This window comes from Coptis chinensis, chromosome 2, assembly GCF_015680905.1.
Source record: "Coptis chinensis isolate HL-2020 chromosome 2, ASM1568090v1, whole genome shotgun sequence".
NCBI classification, from domain to species: domain Eukaryota; kingdom Viridiplantae; phylum Streptophyta; class Magnoliopsida; order Ranunculales; family Ranunculaceae; genus Coptis; species Coptis chinensis.
Window position 1 is genome coordinate 82,775,330 of NC_141457.1, and position 19,004 is coordinate 82,794,333.

At 36.3% G+C, this 19,004-nt stretch overlaps 1 protein-coding gene, 1 long non-coding RNA gene and 1 pseudogene across 4 annotated transcripts; all 3 read left to right on the forward strand.

The window, feature by feature from the left end:
* The first annotated feature begins 4,228 nt into the window (after positions 1 to 4,228).
* LOC147518312 (uncharacterized) lies at positions 4,229 to 6,085 on the forward strand. Its single transcript, XM_086593885.1, has 2 exons — positions 4,229 to 5,201; positions 5,304 to 6,085. Exons 1-2 carry the CDS (start codon positions 4,229 to 4,231, stop codon positions 6,083 to 6,085), a joined length of 1,755 nt encoding a protein of 584 aa, XP_086450011.1.
* A 1,630-nt stretch (positions 6,086 to 7,715) lies between these two features.
* On the forward strand, positions 7,716 to 9,426 carry LOC147518313 (uncharacterized). 3 transcript variants are annotated; one of them, XR_015214037.1, is made up of 5 exons: positions 7,716 to 7,784; positions 7,904 to 7,969; positions 8,086 to 8,298; positions 8,409 to 8,441; positions 8,550 to 8,705. It is a non-coding gene; the product is annotated as an uncharacterized LOC147518313 (long non-coding RNA). The 3 variants fall into 3 exon arrangements; XR_015214038.1 differs by lacking the exons at positions 8,409 to 8,441; positions 8,550 to 8,705 and adding an exon at positions 9,198 to 9,426; XR_015214036.1 differs by having other exon boundaries at positions 8,409 to 8,705.
* A 254-nt stretch (positions 9,427 to 9,680) lies between these two features.
* On the forward strand, positions 9,681 to 10,331 carry LOC147518314 (COP9 signalosome complex subunit 5 pseudogene; annotated as a pseudogene).
* The last annotated feature ends 8,673 nt before the right edge of the window (positions 10,332 to 19,004 follow it).

Below are 19,004 nucleotides of genomic sequence, written 5' to 3' on the forward strand. Positions count from 1 at the left end.
GAGCTATGAATACTCATTGTTTATACTGTTCATACATCAACATAATGTATGATCAATAAAAATACTTATTGGAGTATGAACAATCATTGTTCATATCTATTTGGATCATACCTATTTGTATTTACAAAGTAGTTTATATTTGCAGATGTATATTTGCATATGAAAATTCACTTTTTTCAATTACTAGGGGGCTATCTCAAATAATTTTATAGGGTAGGGGGATATCTCAAATAATTTTTAGAGGGGTGTTTTGGCCAATGCAAAATTCTTCATTGACGGAAAACGTTAGTTAGGGGTGCATCTGGAATGATTTTCAAAACAGGGGGATATCTAAAAAAAAACTTATCAAACAGGGGGTATCTCTAATTCACCCTAAAAAAAAGAAAAAAAAGTCTCAACTCAAATATAATTGTATTTTTCATGTTTAATCTCATAACTCACATAGGCAGGAGCCCGTAATTCATAGATGGAACTAGGGGTGCATGTGGTAGCGGTCGCACCCCCAAACATTAAATCATGGTTTTGTCCCTAGCCTGCCATGATTTATTATTGTCTTCCGATCCGCAAATGTGTTTTAACTTGGAAGAATCACGTTTAATTTGACCATTATTGGTGTTGAATTGTTTTAAAGGCAACGACAAAAAAAAAAGCTAAAAAGAGTTAAATAATAATAATAATAATAATAATAATAATAATAATAATAATAATAATAATAAATACATGAAAAATGAAATAAAGATGATAACTCTGCGAAATTTTCACTCAATTTTGCTATTTTTTTATTTTGTTTTTGGCTCGCAAATGTTTAACTAAAACCTTTCAAAATTATATTAAGTGTTTAAAAGGTTTTATTAGGTAAAGGTCATAACTTTTATTCCTTTCGATAAAGATAATTCAAGGAGTACAATATTTTGGTTTAAATATGTCGGATAATATAATATGGGTACCCTATGATATTGTTTGCTATTAATTTCTATAAGTGCAATTGTATTTTTTTTTTTTTTTTGAAAGTGGAAATTTTATTGATAATGATAAAGAGTTTTACAAATGATTAGGACAAGCGTGCAACAAGTTGCGCTGCAAGTCCTTTATGAATGCTAAATTATATCCTCCTAAATACAAACTCGTTAGAACCAGCTGTCATTACGTTATTATCCATAACTTTCTGCAACCTCTTAAGGAGCTCAACAGACTGCTGTGCCAAGAAACCAAAAGTGTCAAAATTGAATGGAATGAAAAAATGTTTGTTAGCCTTACAAGCATCCTCGTGTTTCTCAATCTTCCCTGTCGTTGCTCGATTAGCTGCTTCTCCTACCTCAAAGACTCCATTCCTAATCCCTACCAACGGAGAGGCTCCAGTTATATCAACACATGCATGCTTCCCTTCAGACCAACTGTAGATCAATACATCCGCAGGCCGAAGTGTCGATCTTTCATCATTCGGATCAGTGAGAAAGTTGACAGGAGCCTCCTTCTTCACTTGTACCCCAGCCGTCCAAAATGCATCGCATAAAATATCTTTGACATGAGCATGACAGTATTTGAAACCTGGAAAATGTCGACAATATGCTGTTGCATGTCCCCTAAGGTATCCAATCTTCTCTTTTTGCAAACAAGGCATAAACCACCGTCAGAGTACAAAGGAATCATGAGACGATATTAGATAATAGAACGATACTCTACCCACTTGCGAATTAGTTTTCTACATTGTTGCTTATGTATATTGCATTGTCTTATTTCTTCTTTTGCTTTATAAATGTGCAGCGCCCATCAGATAGTGTTCCTCTATCTCATCTCCCGCCATCCGGTTCTCATGTAAGATGAGCTTTAATTAAAATGTAATACTATAATTGCTCATGCATTATCCAAAAGGTGTTTTTGTACACTATAATCGTAGTAAATTCACTGTCATTTAATGCTTGCTTATATGTATAATATTTACCCACTAACTGTGTTGCATGTGGTCATCCATCTATTCATTTACAATTTGCTTTTATTTTTGGGCCTTCGATCACTTATTATCCTTGACTACTTTATTTATATCTTTACATTCCACGTTTTCTAATTTTAATACTAATTAACTGCCATATTTGCTATTATCCATGCATTCATATCTTTACTATTCGGTTGATTATACTTATAATTAGGTGCAGATAACAAATAGAATGCTAGGACAGCGTGCTCGAAGGGAAAGAGAAAGGAGCACTAAACTAAGTGGCAACTGTCATGTCATTGACCACCAACTGATGGGTTCAACATTGAATCGCTCTCCTTCACTTCCACAAACTCCACTTCAAGCTGACAAGTATCAAGCACTTCTCCCGCCATCCGGTTCTCATGTAAGATGAGCTTTAATTAAAATAATACTATAATTGCTCATGCATTGTCAAAAAGGTGTTTTTGTACACTATAATTATAGTAAATTCACCGCCATTTAATAACTTCCATTTAATGCCTGCTTATATGTATAATATTTACCCACCAACTGTGTTGCATGTGGTCATCCATCTTTACATTTCACGTTTTCTAATTTTATTACTAACTACCATCTTTGCTATCATCCATGCATTTCTCTTTCTCCCAATCTATTCAGTTGATTATACTTATACTTAGGTGCAGATAACAAATAGAATACTAGGACAGCGTGCTCGAAGGGAAAAAGAAAGGAGCACTAACCTAATTGGCAGCACAAACTTCACCATCCAAGGTGCACAAGTAGTCACACGTCATGTCATTGACCACCAACTGATGAGTTCAACATTGAATGGCTCTCATTCACTTCCACAAACTCCACTTCAAGCTGATAAGCATCAAACACATAATAGTCCAGTTACACCTCATGCAACACCATACCGACGTCTTTCTTCTTCAGAGTCTCTTCGGAAATCTCTATCATTCCTTCATCATGTAAGGCTATTTACGCTCCCCGAAGAACGTGTCACATCAAGTGCCCATGCAGATTCATTGGATCAAAACAACACGTGAGTACTTCACTCAGCGGTTTTCCTTAATCAAAATCTATATATAACTCACCTGTGCAAGTTTCATTGCAGTACATGTATCTCTTCTGCTTCCGTATCCTTACCTCATGCAATTCCACATTCAACCAATGAGAACTTTGTACCAACACCGTCTCACCAAAATGCAAGGTTAGTACGTGGTTTATTACATCTTTCTCTTGGTTCTTTGTGGTTTGGTTTATAGTTTCAAAGAAAACCATAAGATCATACCTAACATCACAAGTTTCTTCGCAGTACGCATAACTATAGGTCTTCTACCTCATCCTTTGTCCATCCAACATCACATTCGACAAATGCAGCTTCTACATCATCATCAACTAACCGAAATTCGCGGTATACTTCTTCACACTTATTGAAATTGGAATACCAAAAAAATGGCACCTTTGTCTAAATATATACAATTATTTCTCTTGCAGACAACAACCATTTGGGGATCCTGCACAATATTGTGAGGAGCTTCACCATAATGGTTTTGACCGTCCAATTTCTGCACCATGATGAAGATGAAGTTGACAATATTATTTCTAACCATCTGATTGAACAAGGAAGACACTCCTTGGGGAGAATGGATGTTCAGTGTCCATTTTGTAATGCACTCCATTGGATGGATGAACGATTAAAAGATTCATCATTATCATGTTCTCGATTCGGGACTTGTTGTTCGCAAGGGAAAGTCAAATTGCCTCCACTACGACCATTACCTCCAGCCCTTAAAGCTTTATATGATGTAAATGATCGCAAGTCAAAGTCATTTCGGAAGTACATGAGACAATACAACCAAGCTTTCACATTTACGAGCCTTGGAGGAAATGAGAGTGTCTTTCTTGGGCCGAAGTCAAGGCCTTTACTATACATGGTCGGTTCGTCATAGAACTGGATCTCTAATAATTCGACTTTGGCGTGACAGCCAACTTACTCTCGGCTTTATATATATGATCCCAGTCTTTGCATTGGATATCGTCAACCGTAATCCCCATTTTGAACGGATGTTCGAAGATAATTGAGGCAACTATGCTCTAATATAATTGTTTTCTGCTACTTTTCGCCACGATACGATGTTCTTAGATTTGCCTCTCTTCAACATGGTGAGAACTTCAATGTACCGCTTATTTGCATTCTGGTGCTACTAGAGACAGACGTCGTTACAACTTGCCAACCGCGGATGAGATTCTTTGTCATTTTACAGGGATGGCGGTGGCGGGGATAATATGAGGGATATTGTGATATATCTTAAAGGAGGGCAAGAATTCATGCAGATCAGTGAATGTCATCCAGCTTACTTGCCTTTGCATTATGTGCTAATGTTTCCTTATGGAGAGCTTGGGTGGTCACCTGATATGAGGCGTTCAAATACTAATGACCGATTGACACAGATGGATTTCTACTCTTATTGGATATTTGAACGCCCTAGAGAATATTCTGCAATCTTACGCGGTCACAAACTGTTTCAAGAGTTTCTGGTGGATGGATGGGCAGTGACTGAACAAAACAAAATGAGATATTATAGGCTACAACAAGACAAGCTTCGGGCTGAACTTTATCAAGGTATCACTGATGTTGTAGCTGAAGCTTTCGAACCAAACCAGATTGGAAGACGAGTGGTCTTACCAGCATCTTGTGCCGGCAGCCTTAGACACATGTTCGAAATTTTTCAGGATTCAATGGCCATCACACGTTACAATAAACATCCTGATATATTTCTCACAATGACTGCAAATCCGCACTGGGACAAAGTTGTTGAGGCATTGTCTGAGCACCAAACTACAACTCATCGACCAGAGGTCGTGGCCCGTGTCTTTGAACTAAAGCGAAGGGCTTTGATGAAGGAAATTAAAAAGAAAGGTGTGCTTGGTACTGCCGTTGCACATGTCTACACCATTGAGTTCCAAAAACGCAGGTTGCCCCATATGCATGCACTTATATATCTCCAACATTCCGACAAGATCCGTATACCTGCTCAAGTTGATCGCATTGTATGTGCAGAGTTTCCTGATCCAGAAACCGAACCTGAGTTATTTCGGACCGTCCTCACATGTATGGTTCATGGTCCATGTGGACTAAATAATCCTAACTCTCCGTGCATGGTAAATGGTAGATGCAAGCATCATTATCCCCAGACTTTTGCAGATGCTACCACCATGGATAAAGATGGATATCCTATCTACCGTCGTCGTGACAATGGTAGATCATATATATAATGAGGGGCATACAGTTGATACAGGGATGTTGTTCCTTATAATCCTTATCTTTCTAAGATGTTCAACTGCCATATTAATGTCGAAGTTTGTGCTGGGATCCGTTGTGTTAAATACATTCACAAGTATATATTTAAAGGGCATGACATGACAACAATAGTGTTGAATGAGTTGGATGAGATCCAACAATACTTGGATGCGAGATACATTGGCCCACCGGAAGCAGTTTGGAGATTATTAAGTTTCCATCTACATGAGGAGATTCCCATAGTTGTGCGCTTGGCACTTCATCTCCCTGGAATGCACCGCGTAGTTTATAAAGCTGATGAACCAATACATGATATACTATCAAGGGCGGAGCGCCAAAAGTCAACTTTGACTGCCTTCTTTGATTGTTGTGCATCAGATTTAAGAGCAAGAAGCCTCACTTATCAAGAGTTCCCCGAATACTATGTCTGGAACAAACAATCTCAGACTTGGACAAGAAGGATACGAGAAGGGAAATTTGCTATTGGTAGAATGTATTTTGCCAGTCCTAATTCCGGTGAGCGATTTTACTTGCGCTTACTTCTAACCGTTGTAAAAGGACCTCAATCATTTGATGATCTGAAAAGGATTGGTAATGGTCCTCCACTTCCAACTTTTAAAGATGCATGTGTTGTACGTGGGCTTCTGGAAGATGACAGCGAATGGGTGCAATGTCTACAGGAAGCTTCAGTCATGCAGACTGGATATCATCTTCGCCGACTATTCTGTGTCATTCTCGCAGAGTGCAATCCTTTGCAACCCCAAACATTGTGGAATGATTTTTGGGAAAATATATGTGATGACCTTCCACATAAGCTTCGCACAATGTTCAACATTCCATAACCTACCCCTGATGAAGTGCAAGATTATGGTTTATTTCTCTTAAATGAGATTTTGATAGAGTCAGGTAAATCACTGGCTAATTTCCCTCTAATGCCGCTACCTCTGTTAACTACAAGATGGAACTTAGTTGTTGCAAACCGACTCATCTGGGACCAGCGACAATTTCAGTTTGATCCTCAAAATGCAAAAGCACATGGCAACAGGGTTCTACTAAATGCAGAGAAACACTTTTCATATCAAACAGTGATAGATTCCGTTTCCCAAAATCTAGGGAAACTCTTTTTTTTTTAATGGAGCAGCAGGAACAGGCAAAACTTTTGTTTACAACACAATCGCTGTTACGTGTCGTGCTGAGGGGCATATTGTTATTATGGTCGCTTCATCTAGAATAGCTTCATTACTATTGGCTGGCAGTCATACTGCTCACTCGACCTTTCGCATCCCACTAGATATTCTTGATACCTCTGTTTGTGGGTTTAGTAAGAATTCAATGCACGTCGAATTATTCAGGGAAGCTAAACTTATTATTTGGGATGAAGTCCCAATGCAAAATAAGTTTTGTGTGGAGGCAGTTGATCGCACACTTCGGGATACTCGCGACAATAATAAACCTTTTGGTGGAATAACAGTTGTACTTGGTGGTGACTTCCGTCAATGTCTTCCAGTTATACCAAAAGGGGTTCGAGAACAGATTGTGCGTGCTTCCTTGCGGTCTTTCTTCCTCTGGAGTCACATTCATGTTCTAACTCTTACCCAAAACATGCGATTAGAAAATGGAAACTCTGCAAATATTGCGTTCGCAAATTTCTTAATGGAGGTACCAAACTATGTATTTTTCTTTGTACTATTTTGCTTAATATTGATATTCATTTGCATCATTCTTTGTACTATTTTTATTCGTACTAATATTCATTACTATTTTCTGGTTAATTAGATAGGAAGTGACCCAAGCGAGACAGTTGAACTACCATCAACAATTCATCGATGTGCAAATCTTCAGGATCTCATTTCTACTACATATCCTCAGCTAAATCAACCTACCACAGTTACACCGAATATTTAGCGAAGCACAATTCTATCTGCACGCAATGATGATGTCAATAATATTAATGCAGCAGCTTTAAATATGTTCCCAGGAGAAAGTACTCTATTTCTAGCTGCAGACAAGATGGCAGACGAGGATGCAACGAATCCAGCCAATATTAATCAATACCCAAATGAGTACCTAAACTCACTTGATCCAGCTGGTCTACCACCGTTTTGTCTCAACCTAAAAGTCGGTTGTCCTATAATGTTGTTGCGAAATATTGCTCCCAAAGATGGATTATGCAATGGAACCCAATTGATGGTGGTCCACTGTCGACCTCACGTTCTTTTCGCAAGAATTTTGAGTGGTGAAAAAGCGGGTAATCATGCATTTATTCAAGAATATCTTTGTCACCGTCGTCTTTCGATTTTCCTTTACATATGACAAGATGGCAGGTTTCTGTGCGTGTTGCTTATGCAATGACTATAAATAAGTCACAAGGACAATCGGTGAAGTATGTGGGGATTGACCTTCGTGAAGAAGTTTTAGCCACGGTCAATTATATGTCGCGACTATCAAGGTGCACTTCTTCGCATTTAATCGATTCTCCTCCCTCCAAATTAGGAAAGTCACACCCCAAACTTTGTTTACCCAGAAGTCTTACTATAATCCGTAACTTCTTTTCATTTATAGTCACGTGTTGAGTAGTTTCTCATTGAATTTATAGTCATCAAATTGATACATTTGTATTTGCTCTTACTTGGTTAATTTGCTTCGTTCAAATTATATAGGTTTTGCGAGTTGGTGTGTAATTACATTTTGTCAATATTGCGTTGAAGAACTTTTTGCGAACCTTGGTTAGTTCCCCTCCCTCTAATTCTTCTTTTTGATATTACAACACCTGAATTTATAGTTCTATACAAATCTATTTTAATTCCTACTAAATGGTGACGTCTGTTTATATGGTATTTAGCTGAACGAAGAAATTTCAATTCTCATATCTTCAAACTTAGTGATTTCTGCTGATTCTCATGTATGTTCCTTTTCATTTTTTCATTTTTCCTTCCCTGGTCTTTCTCTACTTATTGTGTTGTTTAATTTTTTTCATCCATGAACGTGGCGATGGGACCTTGGCCAATCACTATAACTTAGTGATCTCTGCTGATTCTCAGGTCAAGTGAAACAGGTAACATCTCTTCTCTTATAACTCAATCTCTTTGATTTTCTATGTAAAGATTCAGTTAGTTTTAAAATCGTTTAGCCAGAGATGAATTATTTGTTTTCTTCTATGTAAAGGTTTAGTCTGAGCTTCTTCTGGTGTTGTTACAGGTATTTATTTGCTTATTTATTAAGGGTTCTATTTTTTGGTTTTGGGTTTGTCGAAAAGTATTAATTTTGATTGATTTGAGCTTTGATTTGGTTTTGTTGCTTTTATAGGTATTTTAGTGCAGGTAGCATTTCGGTGGCTATTGTTTGTTCTTTGATTTATTAGTGTTGTTACAGAAAGTCACGTTTATGGAACTATTCCAATAGAAACTTTAGGAAATATGGTATATGTATACATTGTAAATATCATTTGTTAAGGGTGTAGACCTTTTGATAGTTATGGGACTTGAATGTATGTATTTTACTTATGTTTTCGGTAATGACTTTGTACATGGTGTTTTGATGATCTGGCATTAGTCGAGACATTCAAATACTTTGGCGTATTAAGTCATAATGTTGAAGTGATCTCATTTTTTTAAGCCAATTATTTGACTGCTCTGGCATCTGTTGAGACGGTTAAGTAACTGGATTAACCAATGAGAAATATATGATTGTGATTTTCAAGTTATGACAGGTTTATATTTATGAAATGTCAAAAATACAGAGGAGATGCTGCCGAAATTTTACTATAAAAACCACGTGTCATAGGTTTGTAATTGTTTTAGTTTTGGGGCGTTACATATTTGCTTGTTCCAAAACTAGAAAAGAGTCTAGAGGTGAATACAATCGTTCATTGTTTCACTTCTAAATTGTCAATTTCTTCTTCCCTTCAGTATATATAATATTTCCTACTCACTCTATTTAACGAATTTAAAACAGATAATTACATACTTCTTCGATGAAGTTTCCTCAAGGCTTGGGATTTATGATAATCACCTTGACATTGGCGCATGAGGATGGGGTTTCTGGAAGAGTTATGATTGTCAACAATGTTATCTGTACTTTCGCTACTTTTTTTTGTACTTGGCGTACTTTTGTGGGTGCTCTTTTTGGTACTGTTTTGATGTCCTCATTCAAACCACTTGTGGGAGTCGATTATGTATCTGTTTCTCATATTGTTCTTATTTCATTTAGTTTAATTGGTGTTCTTCTATGTTTAAGTCCATTTAGATGAATGAGTCTAAAGCATCTATGCAAATCACTATCGGATTTATTGAATGAGAATTGTCTTTGCCTTTTAACATGATCCAAAACATTGGAAAGTCATAAAATAATGGGGAGGTTCTATCCAAATTACCCCTCAGTTGGTTCAAGTTAGTGTGATGTCGAGTTTCTCAGCCTAATAATCATTCTTGACCATAAATGGAACAATATCCAGTATAATAAAATCAAAACAGGGGAGGGGGATGTGTTCAAGTTCAGGCTGCTTCTATAGAGTTAGCGTCACAGGCGACTCTATCAGTGCTGTACGGCATGGGCATACCCTAGTCCCTAACGTATCCAGAAGGTTACAAGCCTTCATCTGCCTCCAGATGAACCTGTTTCGGAGTATCAGACTATTCCTTTGAATAAGATTGAAGACTTTGGCATGCATTGCAAACAGTATTATTCCTTGGATATCACATATTTCAAGTCATCTATTGATTGTCGCCTCTTGGACTTGCTATGGAATAAGTATTGGGTGAATACACTCTCTTCATCTCCGTTGCTGGCGAATAGGGATTATGTTGCAGGGCAGATATCGGACTTGGCAGAAAAGCTGGAGCAAGCAGAGAATCATCTTCACACACGCTTGGGTCCCATGGTTCTTCCCACACAAAGAAAGAAAGAGGAAGATTCTCAACTCGCAAAGATCATTCGTGATAGCTCCAAAATTACTATTGAGCAGGTGCATGGTCTCATGTCTCAGGTTATCAAGGACACCTTATTTAACTCGGTGCATCACAACAAGACTCCGACAACTGTCGCAGACGGATCCAGCCCAGAACCCATGGTTAAGACCTGATGTTCCCCTAGTTTTGATCTGAGATGAATACACAACATGCTCACAAAATGTTTTAGTTCTCTCGGCATTTGGATCCGCTTAATCTGTCGATACCTCTCTTTTGTTCTCCCTCTTCATGGTTACCAGATTTTTATACCAGTAGCTTAAGGTCTTTTACACTTTATTTAACTGGTTATCCATATCACTTTTGTCTCACTCTTTGATTAGCTTTGGTGATATCAAGGAAGACTGAATCTGAGTGGTAGAACATGATTTAGAGGAAATGTATAAATAGAATTGGTTCCAACTCTTCTTTTTGGCCGTTTGGGGTGATTCAACGGAAGCATGGACAAATATGAAGGAAAGAGACCGGGAGTAGAATGAAATGGATCCAGTAATGGCCAAAATATATCAGTTTTAGCCACATTAAGAACCAATCTGTAAGAAGGTCTTTCTTCCTTAATCATACCCAAAGTTGTCGCCACCTGTTCTGTATCCCCGATCAGAGTCGTCCCATCATATAGGTACCAAGCCTATAACAATAACTAACAGCCAGACTAGATCTGTAGAATCAGGGGATGCAACACCAGTGCAAAGAGAAAGAGGCCCAAAAGATCGCCTTGCTAGACCCTAGTAGCAGACCATATGTAGCCATCCCCCAAATATAATATAACCTCGCAGGTTGACAATACAGGTACTCGACCCAAGGGGCAATAGCTGGGCAACGGATATGAACCTCTCTCAACATGGTAGTCCGATCAACCATATTAAAAGCATTCTAAAAATCTACAAATAGCATCAAAAAAGATGTACTGTCACTGTTATGATATATCATACAGTTGACAACATGCAAAATCGCCTCAACTCCGCCTGAAACACCAACCCCATACTGAAAATCATGTAATTACCTTACCATATCTTTGAGAATAAGTTCACTTGGATTTAAAACATAATATGTGTACACTTGATTTGGTTGGTGGGGCCTTGAGATAGAAAAGTCATAAAAAAAAATAAAATAAAAAGAAAGTGGGGGACATGATTTGAATGATAGACCCTGAGGGAAAGAAAACCCAAAAAGTGGTTTTCTACTTGAAGGACGAAGACGCCAATATGTATGACAAATTTAATAAGAAAATATGGGTGATGATATCCACTCACCTTATTACTTACTAAACCTATTTTTGCACTAAACCTACTAGCCAAAGAGTTTGCATCTGTCCCCACTTTGTCAATAAACTCATCATATTTTCAAAAAACTACTATTTTCCCTAGCTCACTCATATGACCTACAATATTTGGCTAGGACTGGACTAGAAATATAGTTGGTATTAGAGTGACCCACCATATTTCCTAGCCAAATTTTAAAAAGGGGTTTAATTCTTCAACAACAATAATAACTCATACATTGTTTGGTTGATAGAACATAACTACTAATGTTAATAGAAACCACCGAAAAAGACAATTGTTTGTTCAATGGCTTCCAAAAATTGAATTTATCCAACAAAACAAGAGGTCATTTATACAAAATTAACTTATTACATGATTTATTAATTATAAAATTCATATTATGATGAATATTTGTTTAGATTGAAAGTTATATCAAATTCTAATCATATTTAGTTATTTTTGTTAGCATAAAAAAGATCCCTTGCTTGAAAAATTAAAACGTGAGATGAGGTGAGTGAATGGATGTGGGTGTGATCAACAATATACAGGGGCAATCTTGTCCAAACAAAATAAGCACTTTAAGTGGGTGTTGTGCGTAAAATAATGGGTTCATATAACACCACCCAAAAATATTAAAAAGATGCGTGGCCACCCGACAGGAGAGAGAAACCCAAAAATAAAATAAAAATAATGGTGCAATATTTGCCACGGCTTGCAGTTAGCTCATCTACGCCGCATATAAGCATACTAGCAAGATGCACATGTCTCTGCCACAATTAGTTTGCACAAAAAATGCTTATTATTTTTTTGTCCCTAAAATATAACAATTATTAGAATGACTAGAAAGTAGACCCGTGCATACGCACCTGCTCTTTTAAAAATTTGCTCAATAATCATAACAAATCGTGATTTCTGTTTTCGTCGCTAACATGTTTTAATTTCCTAACAAATTGTTTTAATCAAGTCTTAAAAACCTGTTTTAATTTATTAACAAATTGTTTTAATTAAGTTTTAAAAACCCGTGTTTTTTAATTGGGAGATGAATCCCATTTTAATTTGGAAATAAAGAGTTTTTATACTATTATTTGAGTTTTGGTTTTAAAAAGAAAAGAGATTCTCGTTTGAAGTTGGATTCTAAAAAGAAAAGAGGTTCCCGTTTTAAATTCACTATTAAGTTGATGACGTGGAATTTTAATAGAGCTCGAAAAATAACTTTTGTGGGAGCTTTAATATTAAGATATAGATATAAACACAATTCTATTGTAATATAAGGTGCAAAATAGGGATGGAATTGTCCAAATAGCTTGCACTGATAAAGACAACTCAATCAAGAAGTTGGCCTGCACCATTAATAAAGTAAGTTTCATCTTTATAATATACTTTTTAGCCCCTAGAATATAATAACTATTATAATGGTATATATATATATTTTTGGTAGGCAAGAGGGGTTTTTAACGAGGTCCCCTCCCCTTCATTAATGAAATAAACAGTAATTGAGCTGAGCTCTTTACAATCTCACATATTCTATGCTAATGGCATTCTCATATACAATCTTCCTAATATCCTCTGAGAATGAATTAGGGATTATATAAACATTTCTCACATTGGGTACATTATTAGCTAACGCATCAATCAATTTATTTGCTTTCCTATACACATGAATTATATTAAACTGCTCCAAATGTCTCACCAACTCTTTAATGCTCCGGATAAGCTTCCTTGCTTGCTATGGGTGCTGCCCTTTTGTGTTCATGAACGAGACAACATTCATTGAGTGTGCTCTTGCTTCAATCCGCTGAATACCTTGATGTATTGTCATTTCCAGTCCTTTTTCCAATGGTATTTAAGCGACTCTCTTGTTTAACTCAAGGACTGGAATAGGGATAAAATTGTCCGATAGGCGGTTAGAAGTTAGAACGACAGCCAATTTGGCTAGCTCGCCCACGCAGTTTATAAGTAGTATTTGTTGTTTTTAGTTTTCAATACACACTCACTAAGGGCATCTCCATGGAGTGTAGAAGTCTAGTGGCTCCTATATAGACCTAGATGGAAGTGTATATCCACATCGTATGATGTGAGATTGATTACCTAATGGAGTGTGATAGCAGTTTGAAAATTAAGCCCACGGGGTTCATATAAAACAACATATAGTGTGTTTCTAATCTAAACATCTAAACGTCATTGGAAATGACGTGCCTAGTGTGTTTCTAATCTAAACGTCATTAGAAATGACGTGTTATTGCTTTATACCGTACCATTTCCCTCAAGTTTAAAAACATCACGTGGGGTACTAGTGTGTTTCTAATCCAAATTAAACATCATTAGAAATGACATGCCATCACTAAATAGAATACAATTTAAAAAGTCGTCACGTGGGATGTTACTTTTTGTTTCAATTCTATTTTATAATACTTCTTTTTTTTCTTATTGGAATTCTTAACACACCTCGTTTCGAGCTTGTAGTCCGATGCGACCTTTAAATATATATCCACAATAATAAGGTCATTTGGAAAAACATCCATATCGTTGTAACCAAGGCCCAAAATTTCGATATCGGTTAATATATCGGTGTACCCAAAAACCGAGATATATCGGATATATCGGTTTTTTTGGTGACCAGTCCAAACTATTTAAAATATCAGAAATATCGGATATATCGGACATATAATATCCGAAATATATTGAAAATATCGGATTTATATTTAAAAATGGTCAAAAAGTCAACCAATATATATCGATTATATCGAAAATATCGATTATATCGGCGATATAAAGTTTCATATCGGAAATTCCGATCCGATACATCTCGGAAAAAAAATGGTTCAATATTCGGTGGATATATGTCGAAAATATCGATATCGGTGTACCAATTTACCGAGATATATCGGCGAGATATCGGATATCTCGGTGATATTTTGGGCCATGGTTGTAACACACTAACACTCCACACTCCACGTGAGACCAAATGACGCCTGTCTCTTTTAAAACACACTAACACTCCACGTGAGACCAAATTACGCCTGTCTCTTTTAAAACACACTAACACTCCACGTGAGACCAAATAACGCCTGTCTCTTTTAAGTCATGTGCATTTCCCAACGAGTTTACAAACTGTTACTATGTTAGTTAAGGGCATCTCCAATGGGGGGTGTAAACCGTATAGAGTGAAAATTTTACACCCCAAATATAAAAAAACTCTCTCCAATGAGAGTGATATACCGTAGGTAATAGTGTATTAGCTAATAGAGAGGGTGAGGAATTCCCCCTCTCGCTATTAATTAATAAAAAGCCCGGGCGACACTCAAACTGACGTCTGAGTGAAATAATTTTCGGACGTCACTTAGAGTAACGTCCCTTTCTAATTCTAAAGTAATTTTTTAACTCGGACGTCACTCCAAGTGACATCCCAGTTTAAAATCTATTTTTTTTTTACACTCTTCCATTGGGGAGTATAGAGTGTGGATATTTATAAGCTATACAATAATATACAATTAGAGGTGTAAAATCCTAATGGCACCTACGTGGAGCCTAGGTGGAGGTGTAATTTTACACCCCCCCCCCCCCATTGGAGATGCCCTAATATATACGATATATACACTCCATTGGTATTGAGTGTCTTTTTTAAGTTTGAAGTGTATAATTTACATATACTAACTATACGGTTTACACTTTCCATTGGTATTGACTCTTGAGTTTAAACTAGTATTAGGGTGGGCAGTTGAATTCTTATTTCATAATTAAAATAGCTTGTATTTTTAAAGAGTGACATTAATTGTGAAGCCACTTTACAGGGGTTCAATTTAAAAAAAAAATATCGTCAAAAAATCAAATTATTTTGAAATTTCTAATTGTAAAGGCACAAAAAGTATGCATTAGCAAAATATAAAAGAGAATGAACAAATCATTTTTACGAGGTTCCCTAAATGATAAGCAAGTACGTCATACGTCCTCAGACTCGTGGAGTTGTATATTGATATTGCTTGAGTTGACAATGGTGTAGATTATCGAATTGTGTGTAGAATGGATTTATAATGCATCCAATTCCATATGCAAGCGATAATAGAGAATGACATTAGGAAGAAGCCATGTGAGAGTGTAGAGAAGGTGGGGAGAGAGAAGACTTTTGTGTATGCTTCTCTTGATTGGTTTATAAAGGTGGCTCGTAATAGCTCATCATGCAACCATTAATCAAGTAATTTACTTTGTAACCATTTTGGTGTTTAATTGTGTTGATAACAATTAAACACAAGACCATGGCTTGGTCAAATTGTAACTCATTCCCTTGTAAATGTTTTTTCCACGTGTCATGCTCCTATTAGTGATGAAAAATGTCTCATGTGTGGTCATGTAGTGCCACATGTCGTCTTGTGATAGGAGGATAATATTATGTACTTGCAGAGCCCTCTCTATACTAGCTCGTTAGGTAGTTGTTGCAAAGATTGGCCCAACGAGAAATAAAAAGTATATTTGGACTCGTGGTGAATTGTGATGGTTGTCTGTTGTTTGAGTAGACGTACTTTTGTAATCATTGAAGTAATTATCATTGATGATGGACGGATGCGATGCATGTCGAGTTTGTTGAAGTATGCAAGGCTTCAGTTAGACGAACTTGAGCTCATTGTGAAGGAATACACCATTTGGTTACTCAACTCATTTAAGTAGGTCATTATTTAGAAGACCTAAGATTTTTCATAGTAAGTCAGAAAGCATTGACTGCTTGTGAGGTCACGTTAGAGACCTTTGACTCCATAGGGCTAAGTTGAAGAAATAAATACTTGTTAGATCGTTCATAATAGTCTAGACATTGTCTGGTATTTAGTTTGTCAAGTTGTAGAAAAATGTTGTGGTGTGCTGAGTCAATAAATTTCATCTAGCCCATAGATACCAAGGAGTGTAGACGTCTTAGTGATGGTGTAATGCATTTTAGCCCACTCGTAGGATGCTTAGCACGTTTACCATGAATACTATCAGGCGTAGCTTGGTACTTAGGTGATAATTAAGTTGTAGCCGTGTATTTGTTAGTTAACTTATGTAGATAGCGATGGTGTAATGTGTTTTAGCCAACTCGTAAGGCATTCAACATGTTGACATTGATTACTATATCAAGGCGTAGCCTGGAACTTTGTCGAAAAGTTGTAGCCGTATAGGCTATTAACTTAAGTAGATAGTGATGGTGTAATGCGTTTTAGCCAACTCGTAAAGCGTTTAGCATGTTTACCATGAGTGTTGTCAGGGCGTAGCATAGCTAGTACTTTGCTGACAAGTTGTAACCGTGTGTAGCTGCTAACTTATGTAGATGGTGTTATACACTCGACCTTAATTTAGGGTACGCAACTTGTTATCCATTTGTCAGGTCATGGCAATGATGTTGTTTCATGATATGATATAGATCTTATCTTGTAAGCACTGGGTTCGTGAGGTTAGATCTTTTTTAGTCTTGGAAACGCTGCGGCTTGTAAGACGTGAGGTATGGTTTTGTTTTGTAAGCGCTAGGCTTGTAAGACATTTACAATTTGTTGAAGCACTTGTGGCTTGTGAGATTGTGAGATCGTTTCATAGACCATTGACTTAGCGGACTAAGTTGGAGCAGAAGATGCTCGTTAGGGCTTTTGAGTCGCCTATACTTTGCAGATTAAGTTGAAGCTATAAAAACTTGTGAGATCATTGTAGGTATTTTCCTTAGCGTAAAATGAAGTATTGGCTATTTGTATAAATTTTGTTGAGGTCTTACAAATTGCCTCAATATGATCTTGAGAGGGCTTATGAACAACCTCTAAAAAATGAGTTTGCTTAATATATGACGAGCTAAAGAAAGATCAAGATAGGACTTATGAAATGCCTCTATAGATAGATAGGGCTTACGAATTGCCTATGATTATTTATAGAAGAAAGACATATGAATTGCTTTCATAACGAAATGAGAGGGCTTATCAATTGCCTCGATGATTAAATAAATTAGAGGTCTTATGATTAATTGCCTCGTGCACACTCTCCTTTGTGTTTCTCTCATAGTACAAAATGCCGCGAAATATCTCAATAGATCGCGATATATATTGGTGTTCGGGCTAACTGGCAACGAAATATTAGGATTTAATGCCTGGTATGAGAAACTCCTCTTATCGGAAAAATATCGTGGTAAATCGTGAAATACATAGTTTTTATTTAATTTACCAAGATACTATGAAATATATCAACTTGTGAGCGTTGAACAAGAACCTTTTTCTATCTTCTTCTTCCTCACAACACCCCCAAATCTCCTTGCACTCCTTCCTACCATTTTTTACCAATTACCACTAGAAAAAAATGCATAGAAGGGTAACGAACTATACACGAAATCAAATATTGGTGTATAATTTTTTTTTTAGCAAATTTGGGTAATGGAATGTACCACATTTTGCAACGTTGGGTTATGTTTCACTTCCGTCCATTTTTTTTACACGTGTCAAGTTTTTTTTTTCTTTTTCTCTATTTGTGTGTCACTTATTTTCCTATGTGGCGATCTAGTGGCAATCTGACACGTATGAAAAAACTTGACACGAATGAACAAATTGGACGGAAGTGAAACAGAAACCAACGTTGCAAAACATGATACACTTCGTCACCCAAATTTGCTAAAAAAAAAATTTATACACCAATGTTTGATTTCGTGTATAGTTCATTACCCATATATGCATTTAACTCATTATCACCATTGTCTATCTTCTTTCTATATTCTCTTATTAAAAAACCCCTATTTTCAACCAAAATCATCCACACACACAAACCCCATCTTCTCATTATATACATTAGTGATTCCAATTTTCAACCCATATTACAAACAAAATTTTGAGATTTGTTGTCTTTCAATCTAGTAAAAGTGAACATGATTTCATCTTCTTTCAATTTGGTTAATTGTTTCTTTTTATTCAATAAATTAGAGTTGTTTTTTTTGTGTTTCATTATTTTTACCAAACTTCTTTTTTTTTTTTTTTTTTGCACCATTGTTTGGTTCCATGAATAAGAAAATGTTTGATTAAAAATGTTATTTCTTTTTTTTTTTCACTGTTTTTCACAATAAAATTGACTTTTTTGGTCTCATGTTTTTGTTTATATAATTTCCTCTTAAATAATATCTTTTGTATGAATTCACAAAAATAGTTGATTTTAATAATTTTTTAAAATTGGTCTGGGCTTCCTCTTACCAATGGTATGTGTCAAAATATCATGAAATATCTTACAATATGCCAACATTTCAGCCATTCAAAACCTCATAATATCAACACTAATTGGATGGTATATACCCTACCATAAATATCGGAAATTGACAAAACCGATATATTGGTATGGCATGACATTTTGTATTATGATTTCTCTACGTTCACTACATATATATGCGCTATTGGCAGTTTCGATCTCCTACACCAAATACTCCATTACAAAATCATACTATTGGAGATACTCCTATAACTTCGACACATGCATGATTTTCTTCAGACCAATAATAAATCAAGACATCGGCAGATCGAAGCATCGATCCACCCCTCTCTAGGGTCTGT